General features: G+C 40.2%; 1 protein-coding gene across 4 annotated transcripts in view; it reads left to right on the forward strand.

The window, feature by feature from the left end:
• LOC124617258 overlaps positions 1–21,973 on the forward strand; it is a 303,970-nt gene that overhangs the window by 228,450 nt on the left and 53,547 nt on the right. For all 4 annotated transcript variants that reach the window (XM_047145250.1, XM_047145253.1, XM_047145251.1 and 1 more), the window contains 3 exons: positions 2,938–3,145; positions 17,212–17,395; positions 19,676–19,849. In XM_047145250.1, coding sequence (XP_047001206.1) covers positions 2,938–3,145; positions 17,212–17,395; positions 19,676–19,849 — 566 coding nt within the window. The remainder of the gene's footprint in view (positions 1–2,937; positions 3,146–17,211; positions 17,396–19,675; positions 19,850–21,973) is intronic.

Raw genomic sequence — 21,973 nt, forward strand, 5'->3', positions numbered from 1 at the left:
CTGTGATAGAGGTCCTGCCTCTCTACACTTGAGTATGTAAATGTATGAAAAGGAAGACTAGTTCACATGTTGGCCCCTCTCATACCTGTAACATCATTCATGATGTCCTGTGCTTTGTTGCTATTTCTCTGTGTTGTTTAGTTGTTTACCATAACTCTGCAACATAAAACTGAGGATGCAATGCTTCTGAAGGTGATATATTTTTGCTGTGGGTAACTAGGAGATCCAAGAGTTCTTTGTATGCACCTTTTTTGTAGTGTTATTCAGGATCTATGACTTTTTATAATTTATTTCTGCAGTAAATGATTTTATTCTTTGGTTCAGAGCTCTTAAATAGATAAATGGTCATGGATAAATAAGTAACTGAAATAATTATATTTGAATGTGTGTGGTGTGTTCTTTTGGACATATCTGAAAGAACAGACACCACACAGAATCCGCAGCTGTGACACATATTAAGTAAATTGTGGAAGGTGGGTGGGGGAGAAAGGGAAGGAGAGGCAAGGTAATATTGATGTCAGCTGCATCGGGCTTTATGCAGAATCAATGGTGACGAGCAAAAATGTGTGCCAGATCAGGATTTGAACCTGAGATTTCCTGCTTACCAGATGGTTGTGTTAACCACTGCACCATTTGGACACAGTGTTTATTGTAGTTGCGTGGTCTATCTTGGCATGCCTCTCGGCTGACCCACATTCCCACCTAGCACCACCTATCTGCAGTCCCCATCCATGTCCTCCATGCTCATTACTTAGAGATTCCCACATGAGGGCAAATGTAATAGTGTATCCACACTGAAGGTGGTGGATTCTTTGCCCATTGTGGTGAATCGGTTGTATATGAATGGATGGTGTCTGCTGTTTCGGACATGTCAAAAAGAACTCACACCACATTGAAACAGCATTTGTGATATGTATTATGTGAATTTCGTGGAAGGAGGAGAAAGGGAAGGAGCTATTGATGTCACCTGCATCGAGACTTTATACAGAATCAGCTGCGATGAGCAAAAATGTGTGCCTGACTGGTGGAAATAAATTTGAAAGTAATGTCTGTTGTTTTTTGTCACATGTCATTGGGCTGTGCATTTTTTTTTCTTTGGGAACTATTGTGAATTTGTACACAAAAAATTACAAATGTTTCTCCATTCATAGAAAGAGAGAATTATTGTATTAAATATCATCCTGTGTCATTTCTCTTTGAAAATACAGGAGAAGTAATACAAGGTTAATTATTTGTATCCATTGAGTGTCAGGTTATATGCACGTGACCATCAACTAGTCCAGTTTGTAAACTAGTCCGTTTTTACCTCGCTCACTTTCCCTTTGTGGTGGTATTATTGAATATACCACTGATTTATTTTGTTGAAAGACACATTTGCAAAGTTTGCCATGACAACATACAGTTACAAAATTTTGTAGACTTCTGATTAGATAGATATTTTGCTCTCTCGTGTTATGCACAACTGAGGGTGTCACTGTACTCAGACTAAAATAGCTCTTACCTTACATTATGTTGAAGTGCCCATGTAAGTTGACAGCTGTAACAATTTACTACTACAGATTGGACTGTGGCCCAAAATAATAAGATCTTTGTTTTTTATATAGTGCTCAGCAATAAATTTTTGCCTCAAGTCTTAACTTGCAGTTTCAACCTAATCTTGTGTGTCTCCTTCTAGTGCTTATCTTGCTATAGACAGGCAAATTCTACTCTAGAAAGAAAGCTTCTGCTGTTATGACACCAACACCACCACTAGTGCGGTGCGTGTTGTCAGTAAGCACATATATTTGAGTAGTGCGCCGTTTGGCTGCTCTGGGCCCACCAGAGGCTGTCGACCTTGGTTCGACACTTGTCGCCTGCAGCCGATAATAAGTAGCCATTGGTGGGCAAATGCTTCTTATATAGCCATGCACCATCTCTGACCAGCAGTCTTGTGTATGGTCTCTAAACTGTATTGTACTTATACTATCACGCCGTGACTTCGTAAATAGTTGGTTTCTCACAACTGTGTCTTCGGAGCTAGTACACTCAACCGTCGAGCAGGCACTCTGTTTTACATAACATGAGCAGGCGCATAGCGCACTTTGTACACTTATGAAAAATAGCTGTTTTCGTGTTACCAAGGTAAACAGGTATGAGCAAAAACACAGTTTAATCTTAGTTTAATTAAACAACAATGAAATAAAATTACATATATGTGCTAAATCACTGCTTAATATAAGTGTTTCATTAGTGCTGTTATCGCGCACAAGTGTTACCTCACAGTAATGACCCAATCGAAGCATTAAAAATCACTGTTAAATCAGATACCTGCCGACTGCTTATTTGATAACTAAATACCTCATAGATAACTGCCTTATTGTGTGGGAGAGTGCTGCCACATTGGAATGTGGGTTGTTATCTCACAAGGCTAGTACATTTTTTTCTCATCTAGCTCTCTGTTCATTTTATAATACTTTTGCTCACTTGGACATATGACAACACAGCTTATTATTGTGTCACCTAAAGCAAGACCGGAGGAATAGGTATGGCCCCACAGGTATTTCAACAACAGTGGAATGGTACACACAATTTTACTTGTGATTGGCACACTTTATATATAGGTGTGCTTGCTCGAGGGATAACTTAATTAAGTTTGATTTTTTCATTACATTTGAAGTGACATTGGTGCACCATAGCTGTATGTAGTTGAGTTAAAGACATGTGAGCTAGCCTGTCATCATAACCCTCAGTGGCTTTGATGAATGTTCATTTCTCTTTCTTCCATCCTACAGTGTCTCATCCCTCTCCCCACCTGTTCGCCAAGTGTTCTGGCCCATTCCCATTTCCTACTTCCCAACTGCTACGTAACCATCCTATTCCAAGCCCAATTTCGGAATGTTGTTTTTTAGTGTAAATAAAAATTTGTTGCTGCAAATAACATACATTTATTTTTTTTAGGTGTATTTTGAAAGTGTTGCTGGAAGAGGATTGTAATGAGATTGATCGGAGTCATGATGTAAGGGCACCACCTCTAAGTGTGGTTGAAGAGAAGTTAATAACATTGCTTGTAACACTGAGGAACAGATGCTCAAGATTTTCATCTTTAATCAATGATTTTCTAACAGCTGTTGAGTATTACATACTCAATTTGAGGACCACACCTGAGGTAAGCAATATGTGCATTGCATCAGAAATGTGTGATTTTATGCAGATATGTGTTTGCTTTGACACTTTTATGTCAAGGTGGCACAGTGGATGAAAGTGATCATGCATTCAAAAGGAACATTAATTGCTTGGGGCAAATGTTGGGTCATTCGTTGTTTGGCTAATTCTTTCTCCCATTTTTCATGCTCATACTTCTATCCATTATGTAAGAACCTAACTGTAAAAAAGCGTTAATCACATGTTTACTTCATTTACTGTACTTAACCCTTCAGTTCAAACTGAAATTTTGAGCAGATAATATTCTACAGTCTGAATAACGGAATAAGAAAATGGAGAGAAAGAAATATAAATATGCCGATTGTGAAAGAAAAGGTAGGACGTGCAGTGGTAATAAAGGATGAACAATAAATAGGTTATAGGACAGAAGAGACTGTTGTGTTACCACTGATAAGATACTAGCAAGTTCTTTGTGAGAACTACTCACTGTGTATGGAGGTGTTGAAGGATGTGTAGACACATAAACAAGAACTGACACACGCACACGGACACACACGGACACACAGACAGACAGACAGAGAGAGAGAGAGAGAGAGAGAGAGAGAGAGAGAGAGCTGCATTGCTCCAGCTCTTTGGGAAATCACACCAGATGCTATTTTGATAGGGAAGGTGTGGTCAATTATTCAGATTTGTAGTTCTATACATACCGGTTTCATTTCACTGCCCAAGTTCCGTCCAAATGTAGCCCCCCCCCCCCCCCCCCCCCCCCTCTCTCTCTCTCTCTCTCTCTCTCTCTCTCTCTCTCTCTCTCTCTCTCTCGCCCGCCTTTTTTAAATGCAACTACATAGATGAAAAGCCACAGCATCGATGATTATTATCCATTTCATGATGATTGACCCATGACTTTGAGCTCATATTCTGATCACATCAATGTGTTGTACCTTACCAGGATTGATTGCTGCACTTTGTCTAATGACGATTCATATTAACAAGACAAAAAGTGTAAATGCAAGATCTTTTGTCGGTATTCATAGCCGTTATGTTTTTATGCACGTAAATCTACATAAAAGGCTGATATTACATTGTAAATGTATTTATTTTTTTGTTTCTATGCGCTGCGTGCTATCGTGTGCTATATTGCCGGAGCTCTGCACAGTATTTCCACTTCATTGTTCATTGTAGCCGTCGGCGGGAGGGGGGGAGGGGGGGGGGCTGGGCTGGGCTTCCCATCAGGTAGGAAGCAATCGTGCTACCATATGTTGTTGTGTAGTTGTTGAGACAATACTTGTAACATAATTAGTTGCCTTGTACTTGTGTGAAACAATGCATAATTTATGAAGTTGTGAGAAGTCTATGGTGATGAAGTGCGCATGCTTACTTTGAGACTGAGAAAGAACAGGCCACGGGTAGTTCCATAGCACAGCCAATAAAGAGAACTAGTGAATGTCTCGGTATTAGTGAAAGCACAGCGAAGAGAATTTCGAGAGAATAAAGAGAAACTTCATATGTTGTATCACCAAAAAACAGTTCTGCCAGGTGACAGAAGGTCGCATTGGACGAGTTTGCGTAGGGACTCATTAGAAGAAAAGTCCACGATGACTTCTATGTGGAAAACAGTTTTCAACAGTGGTAGCCCGTGTTGAAAAAGTTGAAGACTAAGTGTAAGATTTTCCTGGTATGAGCGAAACAACCTTTTGGAATGCTATTCACAAATTGGGCTTCAGATACAAAAAGTTCAACAGAAGGCCTGTGTTGATGGAAAATAACCAAGTAGCAGGAAAAAGAGACAAGATGTTGCAGGAAATAAGACACTCACACAACACTAGATTGACTGTTTATTACACTGATGAGAGTTGGTGTGGTGCAAATTATTCCAGAAAGTTTTGTTGGTAGGAACAAAAAATGCCTTATGCATCAGAAAATGTATACATCCATCACAGAGGAGGTGTTCAAAAGTGGAATGGCTGGAAAGGAGGAATTCAAACACTCCAGGACGAGATTTTCACTCTGCCGTAGAGTCTATGCTGATGTGAAACTTCCTGGCGGATTAAAACTGTGTGCCGGACTGAAACTTGAACTTGGGACCTTTGCCATTTATGGGCAAGTGCTCTACCACCTGAGCCACCCAAGCACGACTCATGACCCGTTCTCGCAGCTTTACTTCTGCCAGTACCTCATCTCTGCTATATCCTTTCTTCCAGAAGTGCTAGTTCTGCAAGGTTTGGAGGAGAGCTTCTGTGAAGTTTGGAAGGTAGGAGACGAGGTACTGGCAGAAATAAAGCTGTGAGGACCGGGCGCGAGTCGTCCTTGGGTAGCTCAGATGGTGGAGCACTTGCCCGCAAAAGGCAAAGGTCCCGAGTTCGAGTCTCGGTCCAGCTCACAGTTTTAATCTGCCAGGAAGTTTCTTCAAATCAAACACTGTTCGCTTCTGGAAAAATGATGATAATGTTCCACATTGGGAATGAAGATGGGTTCGTGCGAAATGCTGGCTTATGTTTTACTGGACAGAAAGGAGGTGCAGATTATCATTGTGAAACGAATGCCAGACAGGGCAAAGAGTGGTTTAGGAGTGTTATTGAAAAATTACCAAACAGATCTGCGTTTTGTTTTAGATCAGGCTCCATATCACATGATGATGAATCCAGCATCACAAAATCCATGTTATGAAATGGAGAAAGAAGTCTGTTTTTGAATGGCTGGAAAGCAGTAGTGTAGAGCTGCCATGTAATGCTACATCATATGTGGAATTTACTAAAATAGCCTACTAGAACACACGCAACCGCACTTCACGGTGCAAGAATACCTTTTCAAAAGTGTACTGCGATCATTGGACAAGGCAGTTAAACTTCTGTGGTTGCCTGTAGCACATCTGCAAATTGAATGCCATTGAACTCACTTGGGTATTTGTCAAGGGTCAGGTAGCAGAGGACGACAAGAATTTTAAAATAATGATACGCTACATGATCAAAAGTATCTGGATACCACAAAAAACATATGATTTTCATAATAAGCGCATTGTGCTGCCACCTACTGCCACGTACTCCATATCAGCGACCTCAGTAGTCATTAGACATCGTGAGAGAGCAGAATGGGGCGCTCTGTGGAACTCATGGACTACGAACGTGGCCAGGTGATTGGGTGTTGTTTGTGTCACACGTCTGTACATGAGATTTCCACACTCCTCAACATCCCTAGGTTCGCTGTTTCTGATGTGATAGTGAAGCGGAAAAGTGAAGGTACACTTACAGCATAAAAGTGTACAGGTCGACCTCATCTGTTGACTGGCAGAGACCACCGACAGTTGAAGAGGGTTGTAATGGGTAAGAGGCAGGCATCTGTCCAGACCATCACACAGGAATTCCAAACCACATCAGCATCCACTGTGAGTATTATGACAGTTAGGCGGGAGGTGATAAAACTTGGATTTCATGGTCGAGTGGCTGCTCGTAAGCCACATATCGCACCGGTAAATGCCAAACAACACCTTGCTTGGTGTAAGCAGTGTAAACACTGGATGAATGGACAGTGGAAAAAGTTGTGTAGAGTGACGAATCGCGTTACACAATGTGCCGATCCAAGGGCAGGGTGTGGGTATGGCGAATGCTCGGTGAACGTCATCTACCAGCGTGTGTATTGCTGACAGTAAAATTCGGAGGTCGTGGTTTTATGGTGTGGTCGTGTTTTCCATGAGGGGGCTTGTACCCCTAGTTGTTTTGCGTGGCACTATTGCAACACAGGTCTACATTTATGTTCTAATCACCTTCTTGCTTCTCACTGTTAAAGAGCAATTCAGGGATGGAGATTGCATCTTTCAGCATGATTGAGCACCTGTTCATATAACACTATCTGTGGCGGAGTGGTTACACGACAATAACATCCCTGTAATCGACTAACCTGCACAGAGTCCTGACCTGAATCCTATAGAACACCTTTGGGATGTTTTGGAACGCTGACATGGTGCCAGGCCTCCAAAGCTGTTTCACAGAGAAAGACTGCACTGTAGTTCCTTCTCTAGATTGATGCACAGATGATAAAATGGTAGATATTGAAATAGAAGACAGAGGGATAGAGAAACAATTAAAATCGCTCAAAAGAGGTAAGGCTGCTGGACCTGATGGGATACCTGTTCGATTTTACGCAGAGTACATGAAGGAACTTGCCCCCCTTCTTGCAGCGGTGTACCATAGGTCTTTAGAAGAGCGTAGCGTTCCAAAGGATTGGAAAAGGGCACAGGTCATCCCCGTTTTCAAGAAGGGACATCGAACAGAACTATAGACCTATATCTCTTAACATCTATCAGTTGTAGAATTCTGGAACACGTATTATGTTCGAGTACAATGACTTTTATGGAGACTAGAAATCTACTCTGTAGGAATCAGCATGGGTTTCGGAAAAGACGGTAGTGTGAAACCCAGCTCGCGCTATTTGTCCACGAGACTCAGAGGGCCATAGACACGGGTTCACAGGTAGATGCCGTGTTTCTTGACTTCCGCAAGGCGTTCGATACAGTTCCCCACAGTTGTTTAATGAACAAAGTAAGAGCATATGGACTATCAGACCAATTGTGTGATTGGATTGAAGAGTTCCTAGATAACAGAATGCAGCATGTCATTCTCAGTGGAGAGAAGTCTTCCGAAGTAAGAGTGATTTCAGGTGTGCTGCAGGGGAGTGTCGTAGGACTGTTGCTGTTCACAATATACATAAATGGCCTTGTGGATGACATCGGAAGTTCACTGAGGCTTTTTGAGGATTATGGTGTGGTATATCGAGAGGTTGTAACAATGGAAAATTGTACTGAAATGCAGGAGGATCTGCAGTGAATTGACGCATGGTGCAGGAAATGGCAATTAAATCCCAATGTAGACAAGTGTAATGTGCTGCGAATACATAGAAAGAAAGATCCCTTATTATTTAGCTACAATGTAGCAGGTCAGCAACTGGAAGCAGTTAATTCCATAAATTATCTGGGAGTAGGCATTAGGAGTGATTTAAAATGGAATGATCATATAAAGTTGATCGTCGGTAAAGCAGATGCTAGACTGAGATTCATTAGAAGAATCCTAAGGAAATGCAATCCGAAAACAAAGGAAGTAGGTTACAGTACGCTTGTTCGCCCACTGCTTGAATACTGCTCAGCAGTGTGGGATCCGTACCAGATAGGGTTGATAGAGGAGATAGAGAAGATACAACAGAGAGCAGCGCACTACGTTACAGGATCATTTAGTAATCGCGAAAGCGTTAACGGAGATGATAGATAAACTCCAGTGGAAGACTCTGCAGGAGAGACGCTCAGTACCTCGATACGGGCTTTTGTTGAAGTTTCGAGAACATACCTTCACCGAAGAGTCAAGCAGTATATTGCTCCCTCCTATGTATATCTTGCGAAGAGACTATGAGGATAAAATCAGAGAGATTAGAGCTCACACAGAGGCATACCGACAATCCTTCTTTCCACGAACAATACTAGACTGGAATAGAAGGGAGAACCGATAGAGGTACTCAAGGTACCCTGTAATGTACTTCACAGTTGTGTCACTCCACTGTGGAAAGTGTTCCCCAAAGTGTCTGGTGGAATTCAGTGAGTCGTGTACACAAATTTGAAAACAGTTATGCACAAAGAGACCACTGTCATGACATAGCAGTGGAACCATTGCTGATCTTAGCAGATGAATGAATAGCAGAAGCGAGACCTGAGCCAGCAGCGAAAGTGATTTAGGTAGGTTTTATTTCAGTCTTCGTTCTTTACTGCAAACTGTGTTCAAGCTAATCGATTTTCCCATTTATTGTTGAAATGTGCCACACAGATGTTCATTTATTGTAAGCTGCTTGCGTATTGAGCATGTATTTGAAATTTTGCAGTGTCCGATATTATGTCCCTCTGATCATGATAAATACTGAATGTGGCAATGCTGCACTGGAATGCAACCACAAAGTTGCCATTCTTCGCTTTTGAACAGGCGCTTGTGGTGCATTACAACAGTGGCGTCACGATGAAGTGACAGCTATGCTCCACCACAGCCTCGCATGTTTTGCAGCTAGTAACACAATAGCTTTACAGACTCATAACGAGGATTATTCAATAGTTTATGTGTGTACACACACACACACACACACACACACACACACACACACACACACACACACACACAGCAAAAGTTCAAGCTTAACACTTGAATTTTACATTATAGCGATGAAATGAGTAATCCAAAAATATCGAAAATCCACTTGTAAATAGAACAAGGTTGTATTTTTAAACAGTGCAAAGGAAATTTTTCTCCTAATTACGGCCTGATTTTTATGCGTCCTTAAAGTCGACACTCACCGAAAAGAGCTATAAGGACGGCTTTTCTTAAATTCAACAACGTATGCTGCCCCATTTCAGCTAAGATGAAATAGTCATACACAAAATAGACATATCCACATATCAATGTTTTTAATGCAATGTGACCAGAATACAAGCTCGAAGTCATGGGTCAATCATTATGAAATGGATAGTAATTTATGATTTTTCAATACAATCTCTAACCTTTTCTACGGTTTTGATCCATCTTTTAACAAGGGCATATATTTCAGTGTGGTAAAATCACAGTAGCCATTGACGCACAGATGTTTTCATGGCTCCCACATCTTCAAAGTGAATCCCACGGTGAGCTTCTTTTAGTGGCCCAAACAAATGGAATTCTGGTGGTGCCGGGTCAGGGCTGTATGGGGATAAAGCAAGACTTACTATCCAGTTTTCACAATCTCTTCAGCCATACAATGACTGGTGTGTGGTCTTGCATTGTCATGCAAAAGAACATCGGTCCAAGCTTTTGTTGGGCGAACTCACTGAAGCCGTACTTTAAGCTGTTTGAGGGTTCTGACATATTGGACAGAATTTATTGTGTGTTCCTACTCCAAAAAAATCAACCATGATCACACCCTCTGCACCTCAGAATACTGTAGCCATAACTTTCCCTGCCGATTGCGCTGTTTTGAACTTTTCCTCCCTCCTTCAATGAGTTTCTGTAATACCATTCCACTGTCTCCCTCTTTGATTCTGATCTTTTTTTTTTTAAAGAAAGAAAGAAACTGGTGTTTAGTCACCAGTCACAGTTTTTTCCAGGAAAGAGACAATTCCAGAATTGAGAGAGAATTGTTTTTGTTGTCTCTCTCTCCTGATCGATTAAACATTTTTGGTACCAAAGTTGCACAAACCTTTGAGTATCCCTGGTGTTCAATAATCATTATCATACTGCCTGTACTGAGGGAAATAATGAGACACAAATCCTCTGCAGTCACTCAGCGGTCGGCACAAGTGGTGTTACCGACTTGCTGAATATTGTGTGGAATCAATGCAGTCACTGACCTGCCACTCTGTGTTTCACCATCTAATGGCATTTGCCCCTCATCTTTGTTACAGCAATGAACTCATTGTCTAACAGTGCTGATATTTACTTTTGCATCACCGTACACATTTTTCGTTCTTTCGTGAATATGAATGGACATTTCACCTTCTGCATTGAAGATTCTGTCACAGAACGGTGTCTGATATGAACATCGATGTCTGACACTTTCCAAACAACTGCACTACTGGTATCTGTTGATGCAGGAATTTACCACTGCACTGGATTGGAGAAGCAGCTTTGCTTATTAAAACTACATTCAAATTTTCCACTTAAACTTCATTAAAGGAGAAAAGAAACAGGGGGCATTTTACTGACCCTTGTATTATTGAGTTTGCTTCAATCCTTGTCTTTCATCACCAGCTTCAATTGAGGATTCACACTGAAGTGCCAAAAGACATTGGATAACGATATGCACATATACAGGTGGCTGTAATATCAACAATTTGGAAAAGACAAGTTGTTGCTTACCATAAAGAAGACACGTTAAGTTGTAGACAGGTACAATTAAGACACTTACATAAAGCTTTTGACCAAAACCTTCATCGGTAAAACACACACACACACACACACACACACACACACACACACACACCACACACACTATTCATACACAAAAGCAAGCACAGCTCGTGCACGCGTGACCCCCAACTCCATCATCTCGGGCCAGAAAGCAACTATCATGCGGGGTGCAAGCAGCAGTCTGGATTTGGCAGGGAAGGGGAACGGGTAGTATTATATGGGTGGGGTGGGGGGGAGAGACAAACAGTCTGGTGGAGTGTGCAGGGGCTAGAATGTCAACAGGTGCAGCGTCAGGAGGTAGTGGGGCAGGGAAGTGGGGAAAAAGAGCAAAAAAGGAGAGGAGTGGGGAAAGATAGGCAGATGCACTGGCAGAGGGCAGCAAATAAACAGGGTGGGATATGGGAATGGGGAGCAGGTGATTGGACAGAGGGGGTGAAACTGTTGGGTGGAGGATGTGGGGAAGTATGTTACCATAGGTTGAGGCTGGCATAATTACAGGAACAGAGAAAGTGCTGTAAGAGTAATTGCTATCTGCGCAGTTCAGAAAAGCTGGTGGTGTAGGGAAGGATTCAGATGGCTCAGGTTGGGAAGCAGCCATTGAAATCAAGTGTGTTATGTTCAGATGTATGCTATGCCACAGGATGGTCTACTTTGCTCTCGTCCATAGTTTTGCAGTGCCCATTCATCCCAGTGGACAGCTGGTTGGTGGTCATGCCAGTATAAAATGCAACAATATGGGAATTGTGGGTCTACCTTGTTGCAAAACACTTTTGTTATTTATTTGTTTATTTACTAGTTTCAGTGACAAATATCACCATCAGTGGGTTCTTTAATTCTAAAACATGCAGAAATAGCAGTTATAAAATATTATTACATGTGTACTATTTGTTTTTAAAATATTGTTTGCTGTGAATATTTTCATAAAACCTTATTTACTATATGTCACAACATTGTTTTTAAGATTTTTGTCACTGTTTGTTGCATATTTTTTGTGTTTTTTCTGTTGCCATTTTTCTCGGCATACATCGTGTCATCTGCAATTGTACGAGTGACTGTTAGTCAACAAATACGAAACGTGAACTTACGTATGTCAGCGTTATACGTTTGGTACTGCAGCAGTGTTGTGGATAGAGTTTTGGTGTGCGTATGAATGGTATGTGTGTCTCTTTTAGTGATGAAGCCTGTGGCCAAAAGATTTAAGTAAGTGTGTTTTAATTGTGCCTGTCTGCAACTTAATGAGGTTTCTTTACAGTAACAAGCAATGTCATTTCCACATCATTGATATTCCTACTTGGAGTTTCCATTATATGATGGTGGTACACAGCACCAAATTTCAGGCATTATCTCTCACCGCGGACAACGCAATGGCCGTCAGCCTTCATTTAATGACTGAGAGCAGCGGCATTTGCGTAGAGTTGTCAGTGCTAACAAACAAGCAGCGCTTCATGCCATAACTGGCGAAATCAATGTGGGATGTGCAAAGAACATATCTGTTAGAACAGTGCGGCGAAATTTGGTGTTAAAGGGCTATGGCAACAGATGAACGATGCAAGAGCTTGCACTGAGAGCACAACGTTGCCTGTAGCACTTCTCCCATGCTCATGACCATATTGGTTGTACCCAAGATGACTGGAAAATTGTGGCTTGGTCAGATAAGTCCAGATTTCATTTGGGGGGAGGGGGGGGACGACCTGATGGTAGGTCTAAGTGTGTTGGAGACTGGAGAACCCACAAAGCTGTGGATCGAAGTTGTCAAGAAGGCACAGTATAAGCTGGTGGTGACTCGGCAATGGTTTGGGCTGGGTTTATGGGGAATGGACGGGGTCCTCTAGTCCAGCAGAATCAATCATTGATTGGCAGTGGCTATGTTTGGCTACTTGAAGACCATTTGCAGCCATTCATGTACTTCTTATTATTAAACAACAACGGAATTTTTATTGATGACAATGTACCATATCACTGGGCCACAATTGTTCACGATTGATTAGAAGAACATTCTGGACAATTTAAGGGAATGATTTGGCCACCCAGATCACCCAATATGAGTGCCATCAAATATTGCGACATAATCAAAAGGTCAGTTCGTGCATAAAATAGTGCACTGGCAACACTTTCGTAATTACGGACAGCTGTAGAGCCAGCAGGGTTCATTATTTCTGCAGGGGACCTCCAGTGACTCATTGAGTTCATGCCACATTTAGTTGCTTCGCTGTGCCAGGCAAAAGGAGGGCTGATATGGTATTAGGAGGTATCCCATGACTTTTGTCAGCTCTGTGTAAAGTGTAAAGAGCGTAGGAAGAACCGATGGTGTAATAGACATGGTGCTTATTTATGTAATTTCAGCACTTTTTCTCTTCTTGATTATCTTGCCAAATTCTGTATATTGCATGAATTCATTTGGCCTTAAACCTTGTTTTCGTTTTTTTGTTCTCTTTGTTTGTTTAGCATTAAGTCAAACTGTCAGACCTTTGTTGTGACACAGCAATTGTTAGTAAGTGCAAAAGAACTCTGCTGCAGTTAACAGACCATGCCATGTTATTTTACTGTTCCATTCTTGATTGGGAGACAGTTCTCTAATGCTGTAACAAGAAATTTCTGTTCCACAGTGTAGTTGATGAGGAGTTAATTCTAATGCCACAATCAGAAATATGATTTCCACAGTTGAGGATTGGGACAGAAATCACAAGTAACACAACCAGATGCTAGACAGTTTATTATACTATGTGTATAGTGATATAGTTGTGGTACGGAATGGAAGAAAGAAATTTTGGAAACGGACACGTTACATTATTGTCCTGTAAGAGAGGACAGATCTTTCATTACTCTAAATTACAATTCCAAACCAATATATTGAAAAAAAAAAAAAAAGACTTTGCTATCAACGTATTTGATGCCTAAAATTAAATATGAGTGTTTGAGGGTGTTTAAGAAGTTGACATAATGACTGTTATAACTGGAAGTTTATGGAAAATAATAACATGATAATATGTAGTTGTCTACTCAGAAATCTGTTGTGAACTGCAGTGAACATTCACAAATTGGTGTGAGAATGCAGATTTCACTTTGCTTCTTAGGATCCATGCTGACTCCTATGATCACTGCAATTCTGCAAAAGAGAAGTAGAACCTTTACATTAGTAGAGGATGCTGCTACATAAAAAAAGGTGACCCACAGATTAAATTCAACTGAAATTTTTAGTTCAGATTGCAGTTTCAAGTACGTTTGCTCATTTAGTGCACTGTGCTGATGATTATTACTATGATATTTTTGGTACGACCATGTTTGATTTGTTATTTCCCCAGCATATTGTTGACAAAAGTAAGGAACCTAACAGCTTGAAGGTTGGTTTCAACACCATGGTGCTCTGTTTGACATCATCCTATTGGGTTTGGTATCAGAATGCCTCATCTAGAAGTATTATTAGTTGGACTGGCACTCTTGACACAGAACCCTAACCACATTGCAAGCTGGTAATTTTGATATGCGTGAAGTGTGAGAAAATTGCTTTTAATGCCAGAAAAAAAATCTGACTGACTTGAGACCTCAACACCAAATGTGTCGATATACCATATTTACTCAAGTTTGAGATGAGATACCCCTCCCACCACCACCAAAATTAATCATTTGAAAAATACAGGGTCACATTTACAATTGAAGCTATGTCAGTTGCAGTCATGTGAAGGGTACCCCTTTCTCTCCCCGACTGTTGTCTGTCCATAGCATGCTGCTGTTGTGCCTGCCACAACAAAAAAAAATAATTGGTAATTGTTTTCTGGACTTACTGGTGAAAGTAATCATGAAATTACGTTACTTGTTAATTTTCTCCATTAAGCATAATGTAACAGCAATTTTACCAAAATATATTATGCATTAGCAAAAGAAAAGACTTCACTAGTTTCCTCATAATGGTGGCAAAGAGATTGCAACTGCCTTTTCATTTGTAGGTGGAACTGAAAATTGGACAAATACATAACAGTAGTATAAATTTCTACAGGAGAAAGTAAAAGTGTAGATAGGGGCCAATGGCATACTTAGGTGTTTCGTGCACTGGTGTTGTCAGCAGTTACCTTGACAGTATGACAGGAATGAAAGGGGTTTGGGGGAGTGAACTGCTGGTTGTACACAGCTAATGGGAGAGAATTGGGCAACGACTATTTTGGAAACAGGAGTCAAAGGAAAATATTTTCACATTTTCATGTCAATACAGATGCAAAATGTGCCATGTATTTGCAAAAAACAGCTGCATTCTCAGGTCCCATCATAACGACAACCTTAAAAAAAAAAAAAAATTAATTGCTCTTTTATTGCCTCTCATTGGTTAGGTTAAACTATCATTGCAGATAATGATACCAGTGGTGGTGGTTGTGGTGGTGGTGGTGGTGGTGGTGGTTAAAAATAGTAGTACCACACACGACTGGCTGAAATAGTAAGCAGAGAAGGGAGTGAAGATAAAAATTAATGCAAACAGTTTTTTTGTTTATTTTATTTCTCCCTGTATTTTCGAAATGCAGATAATCAATAACTGGCATAAGTTTAGAGTATGTACAGTGTTATTAACTTTCTTAGGCAGATAATTTATGTAAGTGAAAGAGTCTGTGATTTTGATTAGTCGAATATGTTAAGAATAAAATGTTCTCAAAGAACTTCTTTAAAATAAGAGTGTTGTTGTGTTTTATACTTGGGTAAACATGGTACTTTCCCATTGAATCATCAATTTCATTACTGCTGCCTAAACACTCACACTCAAAAAGAGCTTTAAGTAAAGTTCATACTAGAGGCATTTCATCAATAATGCACAGGTTGGTATTATTGTGGATTGTTTGATGCAACAACAATAAAAATTACGTCAGATGTAGTGGGGAGCTTGAGGAAGAAGCAAGTCTTTTTGTGTTTTTGCACTTTTGCTGTGCACTCTACCATAAAATTGGTGAGAGGTAGAAATGGACCATGCGGGGATCTCTGGTACTGTGACTGTTGAAGATCAGAGGTTGTACATCAAGATTTAAACTTTATGTGGCAAAAACCGGACAGAAATCCACGGTGCGTGAAGTGGAGTTTGTGGTGAGTTAACAGTGGACCATTGTACACTCTCACATACAGCTAATCGTTTTCGTGGTGGTTGCCTGAACAAAGACAATACTTAAAAACCCGTAAGGCCAGAAACGTCAACAGATGAATGAAGTGTGAAACTTGTGGCAGATGCTCTTGAAGAAGACTGCAGTGCAGATTGTGAGGAAATCTCTGAAGCCAGTATTCTGTATTCTGATAAATGATTTGCAGAAGAGAGAAATTTCTGCAATATGGGTCCCACACTGTTTGGCTTCTGAAGAGAAGCAAAAACGCCTGGACATTGCAACCTTGCTCAATTGACGATTCGACGTGAAGATCAAGGATTCTTGAGTCAAGTTGTCAGTATTGGCGAAACATGGATAAGAGATTCTGAAGCAGAGTTGAAATCACAGTCGAATGAGTAGAGCTTCAGATTCTCCACACACAAAAAAATTTCAACACACTCAATCAGAGCTCAAGCAGATGATAATTTTTGCTTATGATCACCAAGGAATCGTCATGACATAATCCCCTATGGAACACCCGTGACACCAGTGTATTATCATAACTTTATGCTAAACCTGCGCAGAAAAGTGCATAAAATCTGACCTCAGTTGATCAAGGCTGGGCCAATCATTCTCCAGGACACTGCTCGCCCACATATCAGCAATGTTCTAGCCCAAAAGCGGCGCAATTATGGGTGTGAAGTGTTGCCACATCCTACCTACAGCCCGGACATGAGTCCATCAGACTTTGACTTGTTTCCGAAGTAGAAAAAACCAATGCGTGGACATCATTACCTTTCTTTGGAAGAGGTTTCTATCACTATTACACAAGCCATTTGAAAGAACAATTGAAGTGGTTTCCTGTATGGAACAGTAAAGCTTCTGAGACGTTGGGATTCAGTCGTAGAGAAGCAGGAAGACTGTATTGAAGGACTGTAAAGAGATAATGGGAAAAAAAATTAAACATATAAGAAAAAGTATATAGTGTGCATTATTTTTGAAATGTCCCTTGTATGTTACTTTCTACCATTGATTTGCTACTGTTATGTATTCTGCATCTTACATGCATTGGTAATGCACTTAGGCTTTTAACTTTTTTCTTTCTACAGTACGATCTTCTGCACATTTTGACAAGATTTCATGCCTCTCTGTGTAAAGCAGAAGGTCTTCGTGAACGAGCACAGGCTTTTTGCTATGATGCTCTGTATTCTCTGAAAAGGAAGTGTTTCCCAGTTATCTACACTATTCTGATACATTACCCAGAGGTTTTCCCAAGAGCATCGCTTGGAATGAGTAAGTACTTGCAATGAGACAGAAACATAATTTTATTCTTGTATTTTATTTTAATTAATTGTAGGAACTGTTAATAGTTTGGCTGCATGGTAGTTGTAACATCAAGTAAAATATGGATTTTAAACAATGGAAAATCCAGGATGGAATGTAACAATATCTTGAAAAGGACAGTTGCTACTCTCCATATAGCAGAGATGCTGAGTCACAGATAGGCATAACAAAAAGACTGTCACAAAATAAGCTTTTGGCCAACAAGGCCATTTTAAAAACCGTTGTGTACAATTCGTACAGAAACCAGATGGTAGTTACAAAGAGTCAAGGGGCGTGAAAGGGAGGCAGTGGTTGAAAAGGGAATGAGCCAGACTTGTAGCCTATCAGCAATGCTATTCAGCATGTACATTGAACAAGCAGTAAAGGAAACCAAATAAAAATTTGGAGTAGGAATGAATTAAAGCTCAGGAAGAAGAAACTAAAACCTTGAGGTTTGCTGATGACATTGTAATTCTGTCAGAGACAGCAAAGGGCTTGGAAGAGCAGTCGAACAGAATGCATAGTGTCTTGAAAGGTGGATACAATATGAACGTCAACATAAGCAAAACAAAGATAATGGAATGTAGTTGAATTAAATCGGGTGATTAAATCGGGTGATGCTAAGGGAACCAGGTCAGGAAATCGGACACTAAAAGTAGTACATGAGTTTTGCTATTGTGGCAGCAAAATAACTGATGGAGGACAAAATAGAGAGGATGTGAAATGTAGACTGGAAATGGCAAGAAAAGCATTTCTGAAGAAGAGAAATTTGTTAACATTGAATATAGATTTTAAGTGTTACGAAGTTTTTTTTTGAAGGTATTTGTCTGGAGTGTAGCCATGGATGCATGTGAAACAGGGATGATAAGCAGTTCAGATAAAAAGGGAATAGAAGCTTTTGAAATGTGTTGCTACAGAAGAATGCTGGAGATTACATGGGTCAATCATGTAGCTAATGAGAAAATGCTGACTAGAATAGGGGAGGCAAGAAATTTGTGGCACAACTTGATCCAAAGAAGGGATAAATTGATTCGACACATTCTGAGAAATCAAGGGATCGCCACTTTAGTATTGGAGGGCGGTAAAAATTGTAGAAGGAGACAGAGACGAATACAGGAAGCAGATTCATAAAGATTTAGGTTGCAGTGGTTATTCAGAGATGAAGAGACCTGCACAGGATAGAGTAGCATGGAGTGCTGCAATAAAACGCTCTTCAGACTGAAGACCACAACAACATTTTACTCCTCCTTATGAGATTATTTTTTAATCATGACACTCTTTCGACCTCCATCAGAGTCTTTGAGTCTGTTGGAACCAGAGAGACATCAGTAAAGAATTTGCTAGATAAATGATTGAAAAATTCTGCACAAATGGGTAAAGTTCAAAGTATCAACGGTATAGGATAACAGATCAATGTGTGTTAGCATTATTACTGCTGTAGCTGAGGTAAATAAAAATGTCCATTCAGTCAAGTTGTTTTTACAAAGTACATGGAGGTAACATTACACTCAATCACTGTATTTATTTGTGTGGTCATAAGAGTAAAATAGTCATATCTGCATGGCAGATGAAAAAGTCTCTTGTACAGTGTGTAGTTGTCATGCTTAGTGTCAAAAGTGTGTGAATGTTGTTTAAAAGAAACAAACTTGGACAGTCACATGAAAGTTAATCCATGTCATCTATTTATAATGGTGAAGGGGCTAAATGTGTGTGTGTGTGAGAGAGAGAGAGAGAGAGAGAGAGAGAGAGAGAGAGAGAGAGAGAGAGAGTGTGTGTGTGTGTGTGTTTTCATTTCACTTAGCTTGAAAGCTAAGCTTTTTCTTCCATTCTTTTTGACAGTTTGGTGGCTCCAGCAATAGCTTCTATGGATGAAATTAAGCTGCTGCGTATTTCTTTGAACAAATTTAATCAGCAGTAATATATTGGCTGAAAGGGAATAGCTTGTCAAAGAGGATAAAATAGAAACTGTTACCTTTGTCAGTTAGAAAATTTTTTGACTGAAAACTAAGATTTGGTTGTGCTACTGTAGTGATTATGAGATTTGTTCCTGGAGACTACTTATTTTACAACATTTTGTCTCAAAACAATCACACTTGAAGAAGAGAGAGTCTGAACTTACATTGAAAACCAGTTGAGTGAACAGTAGTACATTAGCTGAGAAGCAGTAACCTGCAAAAATGGGTTTTGTATTTTAAGTACTCTTCAGATAGTTAGATTTTGTTTTTAAATTGTGATTTTTTTTCCTTGCAGATTCACCTGTGTGCATTTCTATAGTTTATAGCATTTTTACCTCCATGAATCAGGCTATCAATACTAACCTCAGAATCAAACCACTGATCACATTGCTGTGTAGAATTTATGATTATAAACTGCAGGAAGTTCTGTCATTTGATTTGGTGGATTGCTTCCTCAATCATTTGAAATGTAAGTACAGTAATTCTAATTTTTGTTTTTCATAAATTTTTAATCTGTAGTTGAGGAGACAAACATTTTACTGCAGTGTATCTTGAAAATACTGTGACCTCTGTATTTACTTAATGTTGAGCTGGGTTTGAAATAATTTTGTGAAAAGAGGATTATTGAATACCTAGTGTTTAAGGGACTAAACTCCATGGTCTCACTCACTTTGTGTGTGGCCCATCACTACTACACCTTTTATTATGACTGTCTCTAAATACAAGCTCTATTAATAGTGTAAGCCTAGTGCATAAGCTGTATGTGTGATGAAGTGGGTTTGTTGAGTCCCAGTATGCTTTTCAAGATATAGGAAACAAAGACGCATTGGTGGAAAAAATGGTGGTTGACTTTACTATTGCACAGGCTGTACACGAAAATCATTCACAGAGTCACTTACAGAGCAGTGCAGCTGCAATTATGTACTGTCACTTAGTTGCAGACAGAAAGAGTTCAGAATCAGAGTGTTCGGTAAGTGCACTGAAGCTGCTTTCTAGCACAAGTCTCAAAATCACCATGGACAGACAGAGTGAGGAAAGTGTCTGTCCACTTTATGAATCTAACGAGGGTTGAAACTTAAATAGTGGCAACTATTTATTCACAACCGATACAAAAGAGTTACATGCTTGCATCTGTTACTGTCCTTCAGAGTAGTCACCAGGTTTGTGTAGAACCCATTACCAGTGATGTGGAAGGTGTAGTATACCATTACCAGAGCCTGTTCTGTTGATGGTGTGAATGGAGCGGTCAAAAGTTATGGTGATTCTCATGTACGACTGTGATGGTGTTATCCTAACGCATTACGTTCCTCCATGGCAGACCGTCAATACACAGTATTATTGTTCGTTTCTGGAGCATCACCTGTGACCAGCTTTGCGAAATAAGCGGCAACACTTTCTGCGCAGCCCACCCATCATTTTGCACTACAATGCGCGGGCGCATACAGCAAGCTGTGGCTGCTCGTTCGGTCGATGGGACTGGGAAGTACGGTATCATCCACCATACTCCCCGGACGTAAGTCCTTGTGACTTTGATTTGATTCTGAAGATGAAGGAAACACTTCAGGGCATTCGCTTCAGAACTGTTCCAGAGGTTTGACTGGCAGTAGACCGCTCCATTCACGCCATCAACAGAACGGGCTCTGCTAACGGTATACTAGGCCATCCACATCGGTGGCAATGGGTTCTATACAACGCTGGTGACTACTTTGAAGGACAGTAACAGGTGCCTTAAAATAAGGTGAATATTTTCGAGTCTGTGTGGCTGTGTGATAGAATGCTTGCATGGCACATAGGGGTCCTGAGTTTGATTCCTGACTGATGCAAGTTTTCTAAACAACGGTGCTTATCCTAGGAACATTTCTGTGAAGCATAGGGTGGAAAAAAAATTGTAATTTTTTCCTTTTTTAATAACTTTAAATTTTCCATAAAACATCGGCAATTACGATACGTGATTAGAAATAAGAAGGTATGCATTTTTCATAAAAATAATAATAATAATTTGAAATGTAAGAACAGTAATTTTAAATTTTTGTTCCATAGAGATTTGTCCTTTGTTCCATAGAAATTTTCCCTGTACATGCAATCCCCAAAAGTAGCTTGGCTGTTGTAGTTGCGAGAGGCATTGCAGTTTACCCACCTGAATAGCCAGATGTGTTAACAGGACTGCTTCTCGGATGGGAACGTGCATCGGCCCTGGATTGAATGTGCTCGGTGGATTAATGACAATGAGCTGGTGTATTAAGGACAATGGGTTGGTGTGTCGGCCAGCCTGGATGTGGTTTTTTAGGCAGTTTCCCATGTTTCACTGGGAGAATAATGGGCTGGTTCCATGTTTTGCCTCAGATATATAAACATTTAGAACACTTTCTCGCACTTCCACACTAACTTTACTCTTTACACAGACAGATGGGGTACATTGCTTCTGTCCTGGGGCGTGAATAAAAGCCAATGACATTTGCTGTTTGGTCTTCTTTAACACTAGGATCAGAATCAGAACATTGTGTTTTATGCCTCTGACTTCAATATCTTCTGGTGAGAATACAAAACCGTTCCCCCATTTAAAAGGCACACAAGGTCAGATATGTCCTTTTTT

This window comes from Schistocerca americana, chromosome 1 (assembly GCF_021461395.2).
Source record: "Schistocerca americana isolate TAMUIC-IGC-003095 chromosome 1, iqSchAmer2.1, whole genome shotgun sequence".
NCBI lineage: Eukaryota > Metazoa > Arthropoda > Insecta > Orthoptera > Acrididae > Schistocerca > Schistocerca americana.